Raw genomic sequence first — 21463 nt, 5'->3', positions numbered from 1 at the left:
CCACTGAGTATTCAGGGTTGATTTCCTTTAAGATTGACTGGTTTGATCTCCTTGCTCTCCAAGGGACTCTGAAGAGTCTTATCTACCACCACAGTTGGAAGGCATCAATTCTTTGGCGCTCTGCCTTCTTTAGGGTCTGGCTCTCACAACTGTATGATCACTGGGAAGAACATACCCTTGACTGTTCAGGGACCTTTGTGGGCAAAGTGATGTCTCTGTTTTTTAATGTATTGTCTAGGTTTGTCATATATTTTCTTCCAAGGAGCACAGGTCTTTTAATTTCATGGCTGCTGTCACCATCCGCTGTGATTTTGGAGCCCAAGAAAATAAAGTCTGTCACTGTTTCAGTTTTCACCCATCTGTTTGATGGGACTGGATGCCATGAGCTTCAAGTTTTGAATGTTGAATTTTAAGCCTATTCGACAATAATACAATCTAGACCAGGATATTCACTTTTGAAGTGTATCTTACCCTGTTAAATTTTTTTTATGTAAGATATTCAATTCTACAAATGGGCAGCTGCCTCTAGTATTAAAAATGATTTTTATAATGTACGTTTGTAAAGGAATATTAATTTTTGTTTAAGTAAAGATTATGAAAAGAAGGACAGTTTCCCCGTTATATGAAATTTATTGTTTGTGTCAAAGAAGTGCATTTTTTGCTCTTTGACCAGATTTATATCTTAGTAAAGAATTGTTAGCCACTCTGTACAGTGTAATTTAGCTGTTAAAATTTTAGACTGTTTAGTCAGACAGGGTACAAATTCCAGTTCTACCAGCTCTGTTATCTTAGGGAAGTTTGTTCATTCATTTATTCAGGGAACATATACTTAGTGCCTGCTGTGTGCCAGTACTTTTCCAGGAGCTAGTTTCTGTGTGGAGGAGGTGTGGGTGGAAGCAGGAAGACAAGCCCGAAGGCTATTAAAATAGTCCAGGGTGGACTTCAGGTAATGGCCAGTTGAAGAGATCAGGCAGTTCCTCCAGCAGATAGCAATGACAAACACTGACTAGATTATTAAAGACAACAATTGGAAGTCTTTAGAAGATAACCAAACAGGGACAGAAATATGAGAAGAGTTTCTGTTGAGATATTGCTACTGATTGCGAAAAACTGTGAGTTCATGACTTTCTTGCGGGGCATCAATGGAAAACAACATCCTTCCCGGCTCAAGATGGTCATGACAGAGTTCAGATCAGAGCAGATGGGAATTGAAGAAGCACCTTCTGGAAGGAAGGCCACAGAAGGACTGAAATCTAAGATATGAATGTAAAGCTGGATCACTGGACTGCACACACCCACCTACACACTGTTGACCCGGAGAGTCCCACAGAAACACTGACAAAGCCAGGGGAATGGTGACCCCTGGAAAGACAGAGCTCCCGGGGAGGTATGCAGGCTTGCTGCAACTTTGATAGGGTGTGTTCCCCAAAGTGTACACAGTTTGGGTAGCAAAGATCAAAAGCCTATGTGAATTCCTGTATCAAAGGGCAGAATTCAGGGCTGGTGGGATGACTGGAAACTTGGGCTGGGTCGCCTTGGGAACAAACTTAACCACAGAGAGATTGAACCTCCCTCCCCCCCTCCCCGCCACCCCCAATCTGACTGTCACGTGTACCCAAGTCTTTATCTGCCTGCTGAACTACACAGGCTCAGGGATATGCTGGGGAGAGGGTGCTGTAAATCAGCAGCTGAGCAGAGACGCTGGCTGCTACATGGGGAAGGAGAGTCAGATTTCAGTGTGGGTCCAAGCAAGTTCACTTCTCTTCGTAGAACAACAACAACCAAATCCTTAGAGAAATAAAGCAGCTCCCCTGCAGTAAGTTATCCACAATGCTGCTTTTCAACCAAAAACTGCTCAAGGTGCAGGGAAATAGGAAAGTATGACTCCTGCTCAAAACACTGATTACAAGTGAGCCTTGATGCTCATTGTAAGTAGCTGTGTTCAAAGAATTAAAAGTGTGACCCAAGGAGGGGAAAATAATAGGAGCTGATCCTGATTGGGCTCAGATGTTGGATTTAAGTGGCTGTTATAAAATATGTTCAAAGAAGCAGAACAGAGTAGCCTAATAATTAAAGGGAAACACGATAATTGTATGACCTCCCTTATAATTCTTTTAATTGGAAGAGTACACACTCATTGACCCATAATTATATTAGTATTTCACAATGTTACACGTTATCTGTTGCTGATAACACGCTCTCACACAGCGTGTGGGTCAGCAATTCAGGAGCAGGTGGACTGGCGGATCAAGCTTAGGGTCTCATGGTTTCACAGTCAAGATGTTACAGTTGCTGAAGGCTTGATGGAAATTGGGGAACTTGCCTCCACAGCGTCTCACTTACATAGGTGACGAGTTGGTGCTGCCTGTTGGAACAAGGCCTCTGTGTCCCACCACGCGAGCATCTCCCAGGGGCTGCCTCCATGGAAGCTGCCATGTTTGCAGATGTTTTTGTTTCTGTCTGTGCTCATGATTGTGGACTTGGCCTGGTCATAGACTTTGTCTGGTATTGGTGTACTGTACATGTTTTCATATTTAATAGGGAAGAGTGTGATCTGTGTGCCAGTGCCAGCGCAGCTATGAGTTGCTCTCGATCACAGTTGATTGCTATTGTAATTTTTTTTCCTTTTTCAAAAGTATAATATTACCTATCTTACAAAGGTGTAGTAAAGATGAAAGATAATGTGGTCTGGCTCCTGATACAGAACTGGGAATATAGCATGGATTCAACAAATTGTGGCTAATAAATGATGAGGGTTGTGGTAATGATGATTGTGATGGTGATGATACAATTAGGTCTTTCTTTCCTTGGAAAAAATATAGATTGTCAAGAACCTCTGGAAATGTATATGCTTCTATAGCAGCCTGTATATTTCATATATTAACACGTCATGCGGTTTTCATTGTCCACTGACTTCTCTGTCTGCAGTTAGATTAAAAAACAAAAGTACAGCGTTTGCCTTTTTTGTTTTTGTGTTCTTAGCATATCGAACAGTTTCTGGCATATAGATGAGTATATTATTCTTAAAGAATGAAGTGAAGCGTAGATCTATAAAGAATGTTATTGAAGGCACTTCTGGAAATACGGTACTGAACTAGATAGCTGTTATTTCTGATATTATATTTATCATCATTGTTTTTATATGGCTTATTCTAACTAATAGGCTTTATAACTTAATTTGAGAAAATAGAAAACAGTAACTATTCTTTCCAGCTGTGAAAATGCAGTACTGAAGATTACGGAAAGATACCCTGGGAATCTGGAGATAAAATCAAGGCAGGCATCATTTTGGGCTAAAATTTTTTAAAGTTTATTATATATATAGGTGAGATTAACCATCTGCAAAAAAAAAAAAAAAATCAGTAGTGATACCTTATAAGTACTTTACTAATAAACAAGTGTTCTATATTTCATCTCAGGGATTAAGATTTTGTTTTACCAGCTTCAAGGGAACCAAACTGTTTTTTGGAAGTGATGATTATATATGTAAATCTGTAACATTCTCAAGTGAATTATCTTTTGGTCTTCAGGAGTTAATTGGTCTTCCTAAGTATAGAGAAATTTTTCAAAAGCAAAACAGAAGAGGTATTCTGATTTAGGATAGCCAAAATAGTTTATGAAGCAGAAATAGATCAAGACTACACAGGCAACTCAACCAGCTGCCCAGCTTGCTTAAGATTTTCTTTTAGAATATCTGGCTTTATCTGCCTTAGTTGCAATTCTAAAATTAGGAAAGAGTGTCCTCTCAAATGAATGATATGGGCTGTTGTTGTAAATGTATTTCTCAGTGTAAATTAATAAATTATAAAATCAGTTTCTTGTAAGTTTGCTTAGAATCAGTTGTGGAAAACCTATTCAGCTTTAAAGAAATACAGTTCCTGTGCCTGTAAAGCCAGCCTCTGTGACTTTGCCAAAGCCCAGGGCTGCTCGGAGACTCTGCCTGAGTCTCCAGGGCCTCTCTTGACTCTCTCCTTTCAGCCATATGTGGCATCTCCTGTTTCCTGTTGTCATCACTCACATGATCCTTACGAGGCATGGGTGCTGAATAAATGTTTAGAATTGGTTCCTTTTGGTAAGCATCTGCATAATTAATTTACTATCATTTTAATTGAACAACACAGGACGTTTTTGTCTATGATTGATTATTTCATTGAAGTTTCCCTTAAATTATTTTTATTGCATCTCAATAGATTAAATTGCTTTTTGGCCATTCTAAGTATTTTTTGTTGTTGGTGGTGATGGTGGTGATTATAGTGAATTAAAATTACACACATTTAATTTGAAACACATGAAACAAAAGCATGTTGGAAATAGAAAGTGAGAACAGCAGCGAAATAATTAGTGTCATCTGTTTCACTCTGTTGTGTTTAACTTTTATCTTTTCACTTCATATGCATTTTCCTGAGCTCTGTTTTCCCTTTTCATATTTCTTGGATCTTTTTAGGAGACTCAAGTGTGGACATAATTTCACAGGACAAAACGATAGTGGCAAGTGTCAGCCCAGTTTCTTGAGTTGCTACTATAATTATGTGTTAAGAGTGAACAAAAATGCAAACACATTTGTGGGAATGTGTTTGGATATTGGTCATCATTTTTAACTTAATCGATGTATAGAAAGTGCTTCTGATTGTTCCTTTTAGATGGGGCCATTTAGAGCTTGAATTTATTTTCTAGTTTTTAATGGTTACCCGCCTCCCCCCACTCCCGCAGCTTCTGATTTCCCTCATATCATTCAGTTATTAAGAAGCTGAGTAAAACAAAGTTTATGGAGATTCGTCTTTTCTATGGCAGTTTTTTCTGTCAGCCTATTCAAATTATATTTAGCCAATCTGAATAAATTTAAGTGTCTTCCATTTATCTAGATACTCCTGTTACTTGTTTGAATTATCAAATCATTAACCTTTCACTGGAAATTTTCTGTTATGGTAACCTGTCTTCATGGTTTTATCATGATTTAAATTAAGTTGAATTAAAACAAACAAAAAAAACTTGCCTAGAAGGCTTCATGTCTAATTGGGGTCTACATGAATTTTTTTTTGTTTTTTTACCTCTTCACTTCAATGATTAAAGAGGTCCTCTATAAATGACATTAGCAATCTTCTTATTACATTGGCTCATAATCTGCCAGCTCTTCGTCCTCCATTTCTCTTGCATCTGCTGCTTCCCATAACAAATAGTTCAGCTCCCTCCTTTTTCAATCTTGTGAAAAAATTTTAGCAATAACTTCCGAATTGTTCTCGCTTTCAGACTATTTCAATTGCTTCTCCATTCAAACTGCTTTCCAGTTATCTTCCAGAATCATAGTTCTTGTCTTGTTATTCCTTTACTCAAAAGTCATCTAGTGGGTTTTCATTTCCTGCAAAACAAAGCTCTTCACCTTCGATGTTATTTACTATCTTTTCTCCAGCTGTAACCTCAGCTGATAGTGTAAGCAAATAGGAGACAGCATGTACAGAATATGGTTTTGTGATTGTCACATACAGCCTTGAATCCTGTCTCTGTTACTCTAGTGCTGTGTAATCCTGTGTGGGCTTCCCTGGTGGCTCAGACGGTAAAGAGTCTGCCAGCAGTGTGGGAGACTGGGGTTCAATCCCTGGGTTGGGAAGATCCCCTGGAGAAGGAAATGGCAACCCACTCCAGTATCTTTGCCTTTTCTGAAAAATTCCATGGACAGAGTAGAATCTTGTGTGAATTAGTAAAGCTTTTGAGCCTCAGTTTCTTCATTTAAAAAATGGAAATCATAATTACTGTCTGAAAGGGTTGTGTAGAAGTCAATGAGATAACCTCTTAAAACCTGGCACATAACTGAGTGGGCATTTAATAAACATTAGCCATCATTTCCATATTCTGCTTTCCTCACGTAGAGGTGAATAGACTGAGAGTCAGAAGACTGGGTTCTAGTTCATATCTGACTCTGATTAGCTGTGTGTCTTACACAGGGCAATTTGATCTCTGGTTCCTCTGCCTTTTCTAAAACCAGCTTGAACATCTGGAAATTCATGGTTCACGTCTTGCTGAAGCCTTTCTTGGAGAATTTTGAGCATTACTTTACTAGCGTGTGAGATGAGTGCAATTGTGTGGTAGTTTGAGCATTCTTTGGCATTGCCTTTCTTTGGGATTGGAATGAAAACTGACCTTTTCCAGTCCTGTGGCCACTGCTGAGTATTCCAAATTTGCTGGCATATTGAGTGCAGCACTTTCACAGCATCATCTTTCAGGATTTGAAATAGCTCAACTGGAATTCCATCACCTCCACTAGCTTTGTTCATAGTGATGCTTCCTACCTAAGGTGTTCATTGGAAGGACTGATGCTGAAGCTGAAACTCCAATACTTTGGCCACCTGATGCGAAGAGCTGACTCATTTGAAAAGACCCTGATGCTGTGAAAGATTGAAGGCAGGAGGAGAAGAGGATGAGAGAGGATGAGATGGTTGGATGGCATCACGGACTCAATGGACGTGAGTTTGGGTAAACTCCAGGAGTTGGTGATGGACAGGGAGGCCTGGAGTGCTGTGGTCCACGGGGCCACAAAGAGTTGGGCACGACTGAGTGACTAAACTGAACTTGCACAGGGCATTTAGTTGTACAATGAGGAAGCATCAACTTCCTCATCTAAGAAGATGTCTAGGGTGTGCGTCAATAACGGAGGCAGAAGAAGAGCCAGCCTATCTCATATGGCTTATAAATATCTCTTGAATGACACACACACACACACACACACACACACACACACATATATATATATATTTTTTTTTTTTTTTTTAGCTCACTCACACAAGTCTAGAATTGCAGCTTCTCTTAAAAAAAGATGTGGCTCCCCAAAGTTCTAAAGATTATGGCTCTTGGTTTGTGGACTTCAGGCACTTTCCGTGTACTCCTGAAAATGTATTCAGGAGTTTGCTTCACGTTCTCAAAGGAGACCAAGAACCAAAGATAGCTGTGGATCATCTGGGTAAAAGACATCTGGTGTTGCTTCTAGTGCACAAAATATAATGACAAAGTATTTACCTCCAGATTTTATTAGTTCCTCTTGTTAAAGCCATGATCACAATGAAAGCCTGAGTCTTTTTTGGTGACTCTTTTTCAGTCACACTTTTTTAGTCACTCTTTAAAAAAAGGTGACTCTTTTTTATATATGGTTCAAAGAAATGGGGAAATCAAAGCTAATTTCAAGAGATTGATTGTGGGAATATCTTGAAGAATAATAATGAATGGTACCATTAGCAAAATTAGGAAAATCAGCTGAGGGAGCTGGTTGGGGAAATAATGCATTCAGTTCTAGATATATTGTGTTTGAGGTCACCCAAATAGAGATATTTAAGGATTCATATTCATTGACCCCAACCATTCACATACCACCTTAGATATTTAGAATTAGCTCCCATGTTTTATTTGAGTAATATAAATTATCACTGCTCTGGGCTACAAAGACCCAGAAGTGACTAAAGCGAATTTAATTCTATTGATATTTGAGAGGAAGGGGTGGGCAATCCTGGAGCATCTCTTCTCTGACCTCTGCAGGATCAGTATTCTTCAGAACTTGCTGTGGTCATTGATAGACTTAAGACTAGTTCTTAAGGACTCTCTCTAAACCTGATGACCTCTGGGTGCCTGACTATTTTTATAACCTAATTTAGTTTTGCAAACATTACTTAGCATCTTCTTGTTTGTTGTTCAGTGGCTCAGTCATGTCTGACTCTCTGCGACCCCATGGACTGCAGCTTGCCAGGCTTCCCTCTGCTTCTAAGTGTTAGTCTAAGCATCTTCTTAGACTTAACCTGTGCTAGGTGTTATGGGTGAATACGAAGATGTAGAAGGCATAATCTAGCTCCAAAAATTCACATTCCCAAAAGGAAGGTAAAAGACATAGTACTTGTAATACAAAACAAATGGGAAGATGAATGAAATATTCCTTTCTTTTGCAGAATTTTATTCTACTTTCTTCCTATTTGATGTGGTCAGAGAATTATTATATTCTTTCTAGATTAAGTGATATGTGAAAATCTGCAGTCTGAGCACGGCCCAAGAAAATGCTTTTCAATCTTTAAGGTTTTTTTAAAAAATTAAATTTCCAACTATGTGAGACTGCTTTTATCCAAAAGTAGTTGATTTCATTTTCTAAATAGATTTTTCAACATTGTTTATATTTGAAATGTTAGGATCCTGCTGTAAGTATTTGAATTTTTGTATTGTTTCACAGGTTAATTTTATAATTCTCCACAATAAAATTCTAATTCTTCCCTTCTCTCCATGCCCCTCACATGTCAAGCTGTTTCTCTTTTGTTGTTTTATTCTTTTCTGTGTGTTTCTTAGGAATTTTTATGTTATTTTAATGACAATTGAAGTAATCTTCCATGACAACTATTTTTTTAATGTAAAAAATGACAGTATTTGTACAGTTTGTGCAGAATTTCACCATACATGGCTCTATCTTTATCAACAGGTATTTCTCAAAAATTATTATTAAGTGACTACTCTGTTGATTATGAAGGTGTTATCTAAATACAGTGAATCTATCCTTTTGTCTACAAAGCTCCATTTATAAACTTTTCATACTCCTTAATACTTTATAATATTTTCTACCAAAGACAGATTTAATAATGTAAATCACCTTTACACTCCAATATTTGAAAAAAAGATATTTGGAAATATAATTTTGTTATTATCTTAAAATATTTTTTTTTTAATTGGGAGGGTTGTTTTTAACCTCACAAACTTTAACAGTGTAATTTATTTCTATTTCTGCTTTTTTTTTTTCAATCTTCCTTTCATTCTTCTGTTCACCTAGTGTGTGTGAATTTTTAATTTATATTTTTAGTCAAAAAGAAAATATGTGCTTCATTCTTCTGGATTAGGTGGTCGTATGTGTCATTTAGGCTATCTCTGGAATTACACAAAAAGATATCTACCTTACCTTCATTAGAAATTGAAATTTAGATTGTGCAAATTAAAACTATTTAGTGTGATTAACATATATTTTGTCAAATGAAACAGACTGACCTGTATGTTTTGGTAGCTCATATTATTTATGTTTTTTTGTTAGATGGGTATTATCTAAAAAACTCAAGACTAGTAATTTAGACCATCAACAATAAGAGAAGATCTGTTTAATACTAGAAATACTGGAAAGAAAGGGATTATCTTTTCAGGGTTGGATTAATTTTTAAACTGTGAAATTTGTATTAAGAATTAATAGCTCTATCAGTGATAAAAGAATAATTTTAGGTTGTTTTAAATATTTAAAATGATCTCTAGAAGCCAGAGGAAAAGTACTTAGTTGAATTGTCTGTTATAGTATTAACATTGGGCAAAGTAAAAGGTGAGGAAACAGTAAAAGATAGTGATTCTTAATCTCTTAGGTCACAGATCCCATAAAAGGCTAATTCACATGAATGCTATAGTACCTCTTCCTTAGGAAAAAGGCATGTATGCTCACAAATGGACGTAACACTTTACAGACGGCTTTAGGTGATTCGTAAGCTTCTGTAGCTCTTAGACCTCAGGATAGGGACCACTGGTTGAAAGCATTTTTAGTGTTATAAAACTTTGTGACTTCATCTTGATTTAGACCAGTACTCTCAGTACTCACTCTTTTTTTCCTTGTCACTTTTTGTTCCTTATTATGATGTATATTTCCAGAATTTTCTTTCACTAATCTTTATGAAGTTCTGAAACTTCCCATGTGAGGGGAACTGTGTTTCAGATGTAACTGCAGAATATCTGACCAGTATCTTTAGGCAACATCAATGACAATTACTGAAACCGAATTCTTCCTCTTATTTGATGACTAAAATCAGAATGGTGAATGTAAATGTAAAGTTAGGTGGGCATTTTTTTGCTTATTCTCTATTCTGCAACTGCCTTGAATAATGGCCCCTAAAGAATAAAATTGATCTGTTTTTTTTTTTTAATGAATTATACACATCATTTATAAGAATTAAGTAAAGAGCAAGATCTGCTGGAGTTATGGTAGGAACTAGATAGAGAAAGTGTATATTTAATGGAAATCCCTTTTGCAAGTTCTTTTTGCTGGGCAAATGATTATAACTGTATTCAGTTAAGAAATAGTAGAATAGACACCCATTTATTTTGTGCTAATGTTGAAATGGAGGTAATGGAATTTTGAATAAGAATAGCAGATAAAATTAAGTTAATGAAATACACAATAGAGAAAAGTACAATTTTAAGGGAGAGGTGTGACTTTTTACGCTCTAAAAATTTCTTAGTAGCAATTTAATTATATTTACAATTACTGTTTACTTGGGACAAAAAGTCCTTTATTTTTCCTGCCTCAATAATAAACAAACTGGGAAGTCTTTTTTTTATTCTTGAAAGCCTGGAAGTCTAGGCTCAAGTCAATGTGTGTATAGAAAGGAAATATTGGTCTTCTCAGTAAGAGATCAATAGCAGTGTTAATTACTAAGATACTGCCATCCTTGAGGTATTGTGGGGCAGTGGAGCTTACACTGGTGTTCAGAAAACAACACCTGAAATAGGAAATGAGATGTCTGTGGTAGAAACAAGAGAAGAACCGAGAGATTGATTTAAGCACATACTGCAGTAAGGGTTCACTTTTAAAGCATTCTTTACAATGATCAAGCAGTTTTTAAAGTTTTAGAATCTAGAATTTATTTTGTATTTTACTAACAAAATCATATTTGACTTTTTAAATTGAATTTATTTTTCAGAAAATATTTACAAACATTTAATTTATCTCTCAGTGCTTCTAATTTTAAATGGAGTTTGAAGTTGTAGAATTTCTCATCATCTGTCTCGTGATTTTGGTTATTTTCTGAAAAGAGAGACTTCTGATAAAGGAAATTAAAGCATTATAGTAAAGCAGACTTGACCTCTATATTAGGTCTCTAAAGCATGGTGAGGATTATAACCTAACTACCGAATTTCATATCAAAATCAGTAAAAAGTGTCATTGGTAATAATATTCTCTCTTGAGCTTTCAAGCTGATTCTAGGACATGGTGCCCCTGCTGACCATGGGCTGCCATGTACTGAGAAGTTCTTGCTTTCATCCTACTTATTCTACAAAACCCAGTGCCAGCTCTTAGACTTGTGTCTCAAATTGTAGCTTACCTGTCTCTACTCATGTTTTCATCCTAATGATTGAGGACTTGCATCCAATTTCTAGAATCCAAACGTCCTTTTTCCCAGCAGGCCTTGTATTTAGAAACTGTATTGGTCATTGTTACAAGTTCTTCTCTAGTAGCCTATATGGTACTCGGCCTAATGTTTGAGTATTTTCTATCCCATATTTTTCTAACAAAGTCCCAAGTGTCATGTTAGGAGGCTCAGTTACTTAGTTTGGATGTAGTGGTTTAGGAGTTGTCTACTGTGTTCTAGGCTGTTTTTGGATGAGTGTATATGTACACAAATACATATATACATGTAAGTATATGTCTGGTTTGGTGGTTTAGTCACTAAGTCGTGTCCGACTCTTGCAATTCCATGGACTGTAACCTGCCAGGCTCCTCTGTCCATGGGATTCTCTAGGCGAGAATACTGGAGTGGGTTGCCATTTCCTTCTCCAAGTGTATGTGTATTTGTGAATATTCTCATATTTGTACACGTGCTTATGATTCCCTGATGGCTCAGTGGTAAAGAATCACCTGCTAATGCAGGAGACATGGGTTTTGATCCCTGGGTTGGGAAGATAACCTGGAGGAAGAAATAGCAACCTCCATTTTCTTGCTGGGAAAATCCCATGGACAGGAAAGCCTGGCAGGGCTCACGGGGCCACAAAGGGACTGAGTCCCTGAGCACACACACACATGTATGTGCTTATGTATGCGTGTGTTCCTTAAAATATTGTAAAATAGATATTTGCCCCTATTTTACAGATGCAGGTATCAAGTCTTATAACGGATAAATAGATTACTCATGGCCATAGAGGGAGAGACAGTCTGAGAACCAGAATTCACACCTAGTTCTTGCTTATTCGTGTACCCATTCTAGTCATTGAGTGCCTGCTATCATAGGAAATCATTCGAGGTTTCCTCAGGACACAGCAATGAACCAAGATCTGTGTCCTTTGGCATATCGCTATGTCAAAGGATGATAAGTGCTATAAAACACTGATGAAGATCAGTGAGGAATGAGAGCTGAGAGAAGTTGCAGCTTTAAATAGGGTTGTCAGAGAAGTTTTCACTGAAATGGTGACATTTGAACAAAGACTTGAAGGAAAATATCTGAGGGAAAATGGTATCAGAGGAAAAAACAAGAGGAAGGCCTGAGTAAGTGCATCCCATGTGACATCTTGAAAGATTTATATTTTACTTATTTTTATTTATTTTTTATATACCAAATCAGTTTCCTAAACTGCTATTGTTTTGTAAGTTGTTTTTATTTCCTTCAAATTAAACTATGAAAACGGTCTATTAAATACTGTGTATTTACTCTAAGAAATATTAGAGTAAAAACTGATTTTCCTAGTTGTATAAATAATTAAATGTAAAAATGCTTTTGAAATTGTTCCATGTACTTTATACATTCATTGTGATGTAATGTTGGCACAGTAAGGATATGCATATCAATTTCTTGTTAATTATATCATTCTTTCTAAGAGCACGGTTTAGTCTTGAGATAACATTTTTTTTCATTTCATATGCAACCATAAATTATGCTGGAGCTTTTGTAAAAAGTTTCCTAGCACATAATTGAGTAACATATATTGATTTATTTTAAAAGGCCACAGTATATATTCTCTTTCTGTCTTACATAGATTATAAGGTTATAGGTATATTTAAGCATTCATAAAATTTAATATACCCCATGTTTAATTTTCATACTTCAGCAAGACAGCTTTAACTTTTGATTGAAGTCTGGTAAACAAGTATAAAAGATTGAAGCCTAAAGTCAACTCTTGTGGAAATGCTTTGAAATGTGTAATTAAACTTGCATCAACTTTAAATTTCCATTTTAGGAAACATGTAAAATTCATCTCAACCAACACTGAGCATTGTGCTTTGGAAGTTTTATTGCTAAGGAAAAAAAAAAATTACTATTTCAGTAACAGTGGTGGTGTTAATAGAGTCTGAAACGTGGCAGTGATGGGCAAGTTAAAGGGGGGCGGTTCCAAATGCAAGACATTGTTCCATTAGGATTAATGGGTGACTGGATATGTGGATTGAGGGAGCAAGGAGCATTGAAGATGATGTAAAGATTTTTAACGTCAGCACTGGGTGACTGATGCCAGTGTTAAACAGGAGAGGAAATAGGAGGAGGGGAAGTTTTGGTGAGCATAAGAAGGTTCATTTCAGTTTGGGGCCTTTTGAATTGGAGACATCGGTAGGTCATTATGTAGCAGTGAGTCCATAACATTTCTATTGTAATAAGAGGGCACTGTTGATGTCTTCCTGAAAGTCTGGACCATAGGAAATTTTCAGGCTGAGTGATTATAACAGTCGTGACCTTTGCCCTAACCCTTATAACACAGGTAAATGTCAGAATTTAGCACATAGCTGCATTTTATCTTACCTTACTTTCTAAATGTTCTAAATCACTTTTGTCTCCCCTTGTGATGGTGAACATCAGGGCTGAGATGAGGATTCATGCTCTTCCAACTGGCTCGGCAGTACTCTTGAAGTCTTGATAGTGGCCTCAGTGATGACTGCTACCACAGAATCTTAGAATTTCTTTCTCCCAGTGTGCCTGGTGGTGCCACAGTAGTAAATGCACTGAGGAATTGCTTGCATCCATCCATTCATTCATTCCCTACTTACTGAGTACCTGCTGTGTGCAAGGTGTTACAGCTTTCCACCTAGGCATGAAACAGTGGGGTGCTTAGTTTCCACAAACAGAAAACCACAACAGCATCATAAAAACGTTTACTTTTCAGGGACTTATCAGTTGTTTTATATGTAGAAATTACTCTTTAATGTCTTAATCTTGGAATCACTTGTGGTAAAGAGGAAGCTGTTGGGGGGAGTGAGGACAGTGAAATGATTAAGAAGATAAAATAAGTTTGAACCTATCTTAAGATATTACCATTATTGATCTCTGCCAGAGGGAATTCTTGTTAACTTATTCTGACAGATCTGCCTGGAACTTTTTTAAATGCTGTCTTTCCTGAGTTTGTTTCTTGTCCACCCAACTCACCACTGTGGCATGTTGATTGAATGTGGGAACACAGCCTTGGCCCACATGCCTTGCTACTTAGTGTTTGTGGGAACCTGGCTAAATTGCAGCCCCTCTAAGTGTTGATTTCTTCCTCTGTAAGTGTGGATAGGAGCACAATATAACTAGCTGATAAGTCTTTTCCATTAAATATCAATTGTTTGGCACAGCGCCTAAGAGGTAGTATGTGTACAATAAATGTTAGCAGTAATAGTGATGAGATAATTGTGAATCCTAACTGTCCTCTTAAAAGTGCTAGGTAATAGTCTAGTAAAATATCAGACATTTAGTTTTGAAATTTTATTTATATTAAAATTATATATTCATTGATTGTTTCTATTTTATTTCTAGCTTTGAAACATTATTATTTATTTCTCTACTTTGAGATTTTCATAATCCAACATGTGTATGTATAACCTTTCTTTCCTTGCACATTGGTCTCTGCTGTAAAAAAAAGTACTCAGAGATATCCTGATCTCATATTTAATAGAATTAACTTCTCCCTTGCCTCTTTGCTGTTTTTGCTCTCTCATGCCCAAGTCTTGTAAGACACTTCTGTCTTGTAAGAAGCTTGTGTCTAATCTGTCTTGTAAGAAACTTCTGTGGGTGGACAGAAAAATAAGAGTAGATAAAAACAAAGCATGTAATAAAGCAGAGCAGATAATTCCAGTAGAGGGAGATATTGGCAAAGTAATCAAGCCACATAATATGCAGGTGCAACAGGCATCAAATTTAAAAATGAAGCTTTTCTTGGGTACAAAGTTTAACTAATCAAGAATTAATTAAATAACAAGTTGAGTAACACTGTGGTTTCTGTTTTGCTAGTTGCCAAACCCAAGCTCAGTATACAGGTACCTGGGAATGCACTATGCAGATGCAGACACCATTTCCATCCCAACGGACTTACTGTTTCAGAAATGGCAGTGAAGGTGACCATTGACACCTCTCTTTCTCCAAATCTCTAAACATCTTAAATAATGGAAGTTACAGGTTGGATCATTTGAAAACAAAGTCACAAAAGCTTTATTTTCGTAACTCAAAAAAATTTTTTCACAGATTTCTAGATTATCTGAATAAACTGGTGTAGCCTCAAACAACAGGACTGAATCAGAACACTATCTTTTTTATGTAAGTAAATTAATAAAAATTTAGTCTCTTCGCAATTTGGATCTCCAAATTTCTGAAATTACTAAGAGGCCTATAATTAAAAACAAATTAACGGGATTAATTTGACTTGGATGGGAATTTTTTCATATATTTTCAGTAGGATTGATTCAGTAGTTAAATTGCTGTGAACATTTACTTTTCCAACAGAAACATCACATTTCTTTCTGTTGGCAACCTTGTCCAATAACTGACTACTTTAATAGTCCCTCTGCACTCTGAGATTTAATGCTCTTATTTCTATCACACTCTAAGAATTTGTAGCCCTGGTACGTAGGGATGTTGAGACTGCCCTTAAAACTGAGACTCACTTAATAGTTGACTGAGTTTTCCCCACTGTATCATGCCTAAATATTGTGATGTAGATTTTATTACTTTTGGCTGCATTAGTAAATTCAGTTTGTAAAATGTCCAAAGAACTTTATATAATATACAAAATGTATTTAAAATAAACTTGTAGTAATCCTATAGTTTAAATTTCTACTTAATTGCTTCAGAAATGGAGATTATACATCTCTGCTAATTTTCTTGTTAATTTAGTAAATATTGCTAGTAATACTATCAACTTATAGATATTAACTTTCAAACAGTACTGTCTTAAACATGTAGTTTTTAGTTAGCATTCTGTAAACCCTCATCAGTTTTCTTGCTTTTAATTTTTGTCAGGAAGCATCATTGCTTTTCATGTTTAAATAGGTTTTTATAATTTCATAGGTAACTTTGGAGGATCATCAATGCTAGAAAAAATTTCATAGCATATATTGCGGTTTGTCTGGTAGAACCTAAGTCGTTCCCTAAATTGCACCATGCTTTTGTAAAGTGATCATTTTAAATATTTTATTTAACCACTAGATGTGTTTTTTGATTATTAAAAATATTTTTTTGGTAAATGGACTTGAAAATGAACTACTGTATCCTAAGAGTTTCTTTGAGCTACTGCCTATAAATCAGAATGCTTTTTTTGAAAAAACCTTGATAAATAAATTAACATGCATTAAAAGTGGCTATAGACAAATGAAACTGAACAAATAAAGAGCAAATCTATATTATGTGTGTTCGTTGGAATAGGCAAGATTATGCTGCAGTAATAAACCTAAAGACTCAGTGACTGAAAACAGTGATGTTTATTTTTCATGTATACTGACTGCATGTTCCTTGTAGTTTGACAGCAGCGATGTCTTTCTTGTCATCTCTTGGGGACTCAGGTTGAGGGAGGTTCTATTTTGACATGTCTTTACAATTACAGTTCTAGGCAAAGAAAGTATAGTGAATTTTTTGATGTTTTTAAAACTTCTGCCTGAAAATGGCATAGTTCATTCAGCTTGGTGAGATGCAGCCACATCTGAGTTCAATAGGGTGTATGATCCTCACACAGAGAGGGACACGGGGTGTTTAAAGAGTGGTGGTTTGCTCTGCTAAAGCACTGGGCAGCTATCAGTAGTTTCTATATGAAGTTTAGACAACGTCTGCTGTAAACTGACATTGGAAGAAAATGAACAGTTTTTACATAATCACATAATCATAACCTGATTAATTTTAGAACTATATTGAGAGTTTATTGAACAAACACACATGCACACACATACAAAAACACCACTCATAGGTCTACATGGTCCAGTGAATCAGGGTGCAGGGACGTTTTTATAATAACATTTATACCATTAAAGGGCTTCTTTGATAGTTCAATTGGTAAAGTATCTGCCTGCAATGCAGGAGACCCCGGTTTGATTCCTGGGTAGGAAAGTTCCGCTGGAAAGGGATAGGCTACCCACTCTGGTATTCTTGGGCTTCCCTTGTGGCTCAGCTGGTAAAGAATCTGCCCGCAATGAGGAAGACCTGGGTTCAATCCCTGGCTTGGGAAGATCCCCTGAAGAAGGGAAAGGCTACCAACTCCAGTATTCTGGCCTGGAGAACTCCATGGACTGTAAAGTCCACGGGGTCACAGGAGTCAGACGTGACTGAGCAACTTTCACTTTCACCATTGAAAATATTGCTGTTGTTCCACCTGCAGTGTGGACAGGGTGTAACAGCACTGGATGGACTACCTTCTTTAAATATATGGTTGTATGTCCGCCAGGATCATTCATAAATCTAATGACCGTATTTCAGTTTAGCATGGTTTTAAATGTTTTTCTTTCCTTCTTTCTTTTCTTGGTTTTTGAAAGATCAACAACAAAAATACCAAATTATATGTGGAATCTAAGTATATACGTGTATAGTGTATTATGAGAAAACTAGCTGCTACAAATAAATAGCTAATAGTTTAAATAATAAATATAATGGAACCATTAGTGATATTTTCAAAACTCACACCAAAATGAAAATGTAATTTGTTGTAAGATCAATGTTTTTCATTTTTTTATAGTTTTTAAAAATTTATTTATTTTTAATGAAAGGATAATTGTTTACAGTATTGTGTTGGTTTCTGTCATACATCAACATGAATTAGCCATAGATATAAATGGAGAGGCTCTATACAGTCAGCAAGAACAAGACCAGGGGCTAACTGAGGCTCAGATCATGAACTCCTTATTGCAAAATTCAGACTTAGATTGAAGAAAGTAGGGAAAACCACTGGACCATTCAGGTATGACCTAAATCAGATCCCTTATGATTACACAGTGAAAGTGACAAATAGATTCAAGGAATTAGATCTGGTAGACAGAGTGCCTGAAGACCTGTGGACAGAGGTTCGTGACATTGTGCAGGAGGTGGTGACCAAAACAATCCTCAAGAAAAAGAAATACAAAAAAGCAAAATGGTTGTCTGAGAAGGCCTTACAAATAGCTGAGAAGAGACAAGAAGCAAAAGGCAAAGGAGAAAGGGAAAGATGTATCTATCTGAATGCAGAATTCCAAAGAATAGCAAGGAGAGATAAGAAAGCTGTCCTAAGTGATCAATGCAAAGAAGTAGAGGAAAACAATAGAATGGGAAAGATTAGGGATCTCTTAAAGAAAATTAGAGATACCAAGGGAACATTTCATGCAAAGATGGGCTCGATAAAGGACAGAAATGGTATGTACCTACAGAAGCAGAGGGTATTAAGAAGAGATGACAACAATACACAGAAGAGCTATATGAAAAAGATCTTAATACCAGGATAAACATAATGGTGTGATCACTCATCTAGACCCAGACATCCAGGAGTGCAAAGTCAAGTGGGCCTTAGAGAGCATCACTATGAACAAAGCTAGTGGAGGTAATGGAATTGCAGTTGAGCTATTTCAGATGCTAAAAGATGATGCTTTAAAGTGCTGCAGTCAATATGCCAGCAAATTTGGAAAACTAAGCAGTGGCCACAGGACTGGAAAAGGTCAGTTTTCATTCCAATCCCCAAAAAGAGCAACACCAAGGAATGTTCATACTACTGCACAATTGCACTCATCTCACACGCTAGCAAAGTAATGCTCAAAATCCTTCAAACTAGGCTTCAAAAGTATGTGAACCGTGAACTTCCAGATGTTCAAGCTGGATTTAGAAAAGGCAGAGGAACCAGAGATCAAATTATCAACATCCATTGGATCAGAGAAAAAGCAAGATAATTCCAGAAAAACATCTACCTCTGCTTCATTGACTATGCTAAAGCCTGTGACTGTGGATCTCAACAAACTGGAAAATTCTTAAATAGATGGAAATACCAGACCACCTGCCTCCTAAGAAACCTGTATGCAGGACAAGAAGCGACAGTTAGAACCTGATTTTGAACAACAGACTGATTCAAAACTGGGAAAGGAGTACATCAAGGCTGCATATTGTCACCCTGCTTATTTAACTTATATGCAGAGTACATCATGCAAAATGCCAGGCTGGATGAAGCACAAGCTGGGATCAAGATTGGTGGAAGAAATATCAGTAACCTTGCATATTTGATGACGCCACCTTTATGGCAGAAAGCAAAGAGAAACTAAAGAGCCTCATGATGAAGGTGAAAGAAGAGAGTGAAAAAGCTGGCTTAAAACTCAACATTCAAAAAATGAAGATCATGGCATCCAGTCCCATGACTTTATGGCAAATAGATTGGGAAACAATGGAAACAGTGAGAGACTTTTCTAGGCTCCAAAATCACTGTGGACAGGACTACAGTCATGAAATTAAAAGACGCTTGCTCCTTGGAAGAAAAGCTGTGCAAACCTAGACAGCATGTTAAGGATCAGAGACATTACTTTGCAGCAAAGGTCCGTCTAGTCAAAGCTATGGTTTTTCCAGTAGTCATGTACAGATGTTAGAGTTGGACCATAAGGAAGGCTGAGCTGAAGAAGTGATGTTTTTGAACTGTGGTGTTGGAGAAGACTCTTGAGAATCCCTTGGACTGCAAGGAGATCCAACCAGTCCATCCTAAAGGAAATCAACCCTCAATATTCACTGAAAGGACTGATGCTGATGCTGAAGCTGAAAGGGAAGCCTGGTGTGCTACAGTCCATGGGGTAACATTAGATCAGATCAGATCAGTCGCTCAGTCGTGTCCGACTCTTTGCGACCCCATGAATCGCAGCACGCCAGGCCTCCCTGTCCATCACCAACTCCCGGAGTTCACTCAGACTCACGTCCATCGAGTCAGTGATGCCATCCAGCCATCTCATCCTCTGTCGTCCCCTTCTCCTCTTGCCCCCAATCCCTCCCAGCATCAGAGTCTTTTCCAGTGAGTCAACTCTTCGCATGAGGTGGCCAAAGTACTGGAGTTTCAGTTTTAGCATCATTCCTTCCAAAGAAATCCCAGGGCTGATCTCCTTCAGAATGGACTGGTTGGATCTCCTTGCAGTCCAAGGGACTCTCAAGAGTCTTCTCCAACACCACAGTTCAAAAGCATCAATTCTTCAGCACTCAGCCTTCTTCACAGTCCAACTCTCACATCCATACATGACCACAGGAAAAACCATAGCCTTGACTAGATGGACCTTTGTTGGCAAAGTAATGTAGTCAGACACAACTGAGTGACTAAACAACAGCAACACGCGTATGTTCCTTCCTCCTGCCTATTACCCCTTCCCAGCCCTCGAGGTTTTTAGAGAGCCCCAGTTTGAGTTCCTGAGTCATACAGCAGATTCTCCCTGGGCACCTGTTTTACATATGGTAGAGTATGTGTTTTCATGCTTCTCTCTCCATTTGTCCCAGCCTCTCCTTCCCCTGCCCCTGTGTCCCCAAGTCTGTTTTCTGTCTGAATTTCCATTGCTGCCCGGCAAGTAGGTTCATCAGTACCATCTTTCTAGATTGCATATATGTGCACTAATAGACAATATTCATTTTTCATTGACTGTTTTTTAAATCTCCAACCAATTAGCTAGTAATTACTTATTTTGTTGCCAACATTTCTCTTTGTATCTTGATTTTTTTAGATGTTACTGATTTTCCAAAAATATTTTGTGAAACTTCCCAGAAGCTGGTGAATGTGGAAGCATTTGCTCTGGCTGCAAAGTATTATTCTGTACAAAACTTGGGGATATGTACTTCTTTTGATCAACTTCTTGTGGCCCTTCATGGAAATCAAAAACAGAAAACTGGTAGGTGTGTTTGTGTGTGTGTGTCTGTTTCTTAGGCATTTAGAAGAAATATACTATTCATATATGTCTGTATTTCCAACGTGTTCTTAATTTGTTAGACCTTGTATCATGAGCCCTGGTAGACTTACCTGTTCTAAATGAATTGATTTTCTTATGCACCATATTAAACAAACAACTTAGTTATAAATCTCCGCATTATTTTTTCCGTCATTGTAGACTAGTTATCAGTCTTTCCCTTTGTAGTTAATTGTCTTCTATTTCAGGGAACATTTTTAATAATGTTATATGAGTCTTTTTCATTTTTTTAATTCAAATTTGATTCATAATAGCTAAACTAGTAGATATCTATCATATAGAAACCACAATAGGATCTCTGTATTATTTTCATATTTAATTACAGAAAACATGATCATCAACTGATGCTTCTTACCACATTTTATTTCTTTAGTAGCAGTATGTTAATTTTGTTTTATTTTTGTTCAGATGAGAATGTGAAACTTGATGAGTTTATGAATTTGAAAAAATCTCACGAAGTTCAGGCAATGTCAGAACTCATCAGCAGTATTGCTGAATACTGTGGAATAAAGCAGGTAATAAGAGTATTTCCCTATATATTCTCGTGTTAAAATTATTACCATTTTGAGGGGTATCATTCAAATTTCCTTTTCTACT

The 21463-nt window shown here is 37.0% G+C and overlaps 1 protein-coding gene across 4 annotated transcripts in view; it reads left to right on the top strand.

The window, feature by feature from the left end:
• The window catches only part of METTL25 (methyltransferase like 25), a 308960-nt gene that overhangs the window by 1237 nt on the left and 286260 nt on the right, over window positions 1-21463 (top strand). For all 4 annotated transcript variants that reach the window (XR_003511283.1, XM_027543234.1, XM_027543233.1 and 1 more), the window contains exons 2-3: window positions 20627-20791; window positions 21275-21381. Coding sequence is in view for 3 of the 4 variants with exons in the window: in XM_027543234.1 (XP_027399035.1) it covers window positions 20627-20791; window positions 21275-21381 (272 nt within the window). In the remaining variant the exon portion in view is untranslated. The remainder of the gene's footprint in view (window positions 1-20626; window positions 20792-21274; window positions 21382-21463) is intronic.

Source organism: Bos indicus x Bos taurus, chromosome 5 (genome assembly GCF_003369695.1).
Source record: "Bos indicus x Bos taurus breed Angus x Brahman F1 hybrid chromosome 5, Bos_hybrid_MaternalHap_v2.0, whole genome shotgun sequence".
In the NCBI taxonomy this organism is placed as follows: Eukaryota; Metazoa; Chordata; class Mammalia; order Artiodactyla; family Bovidae; genus Bos; species Bos indicus x Bos taurus.
Note: the sequence above shows the minus strand (reverse complement) of the source record. Positions and strands in the feature narration are given on the sequence as shown.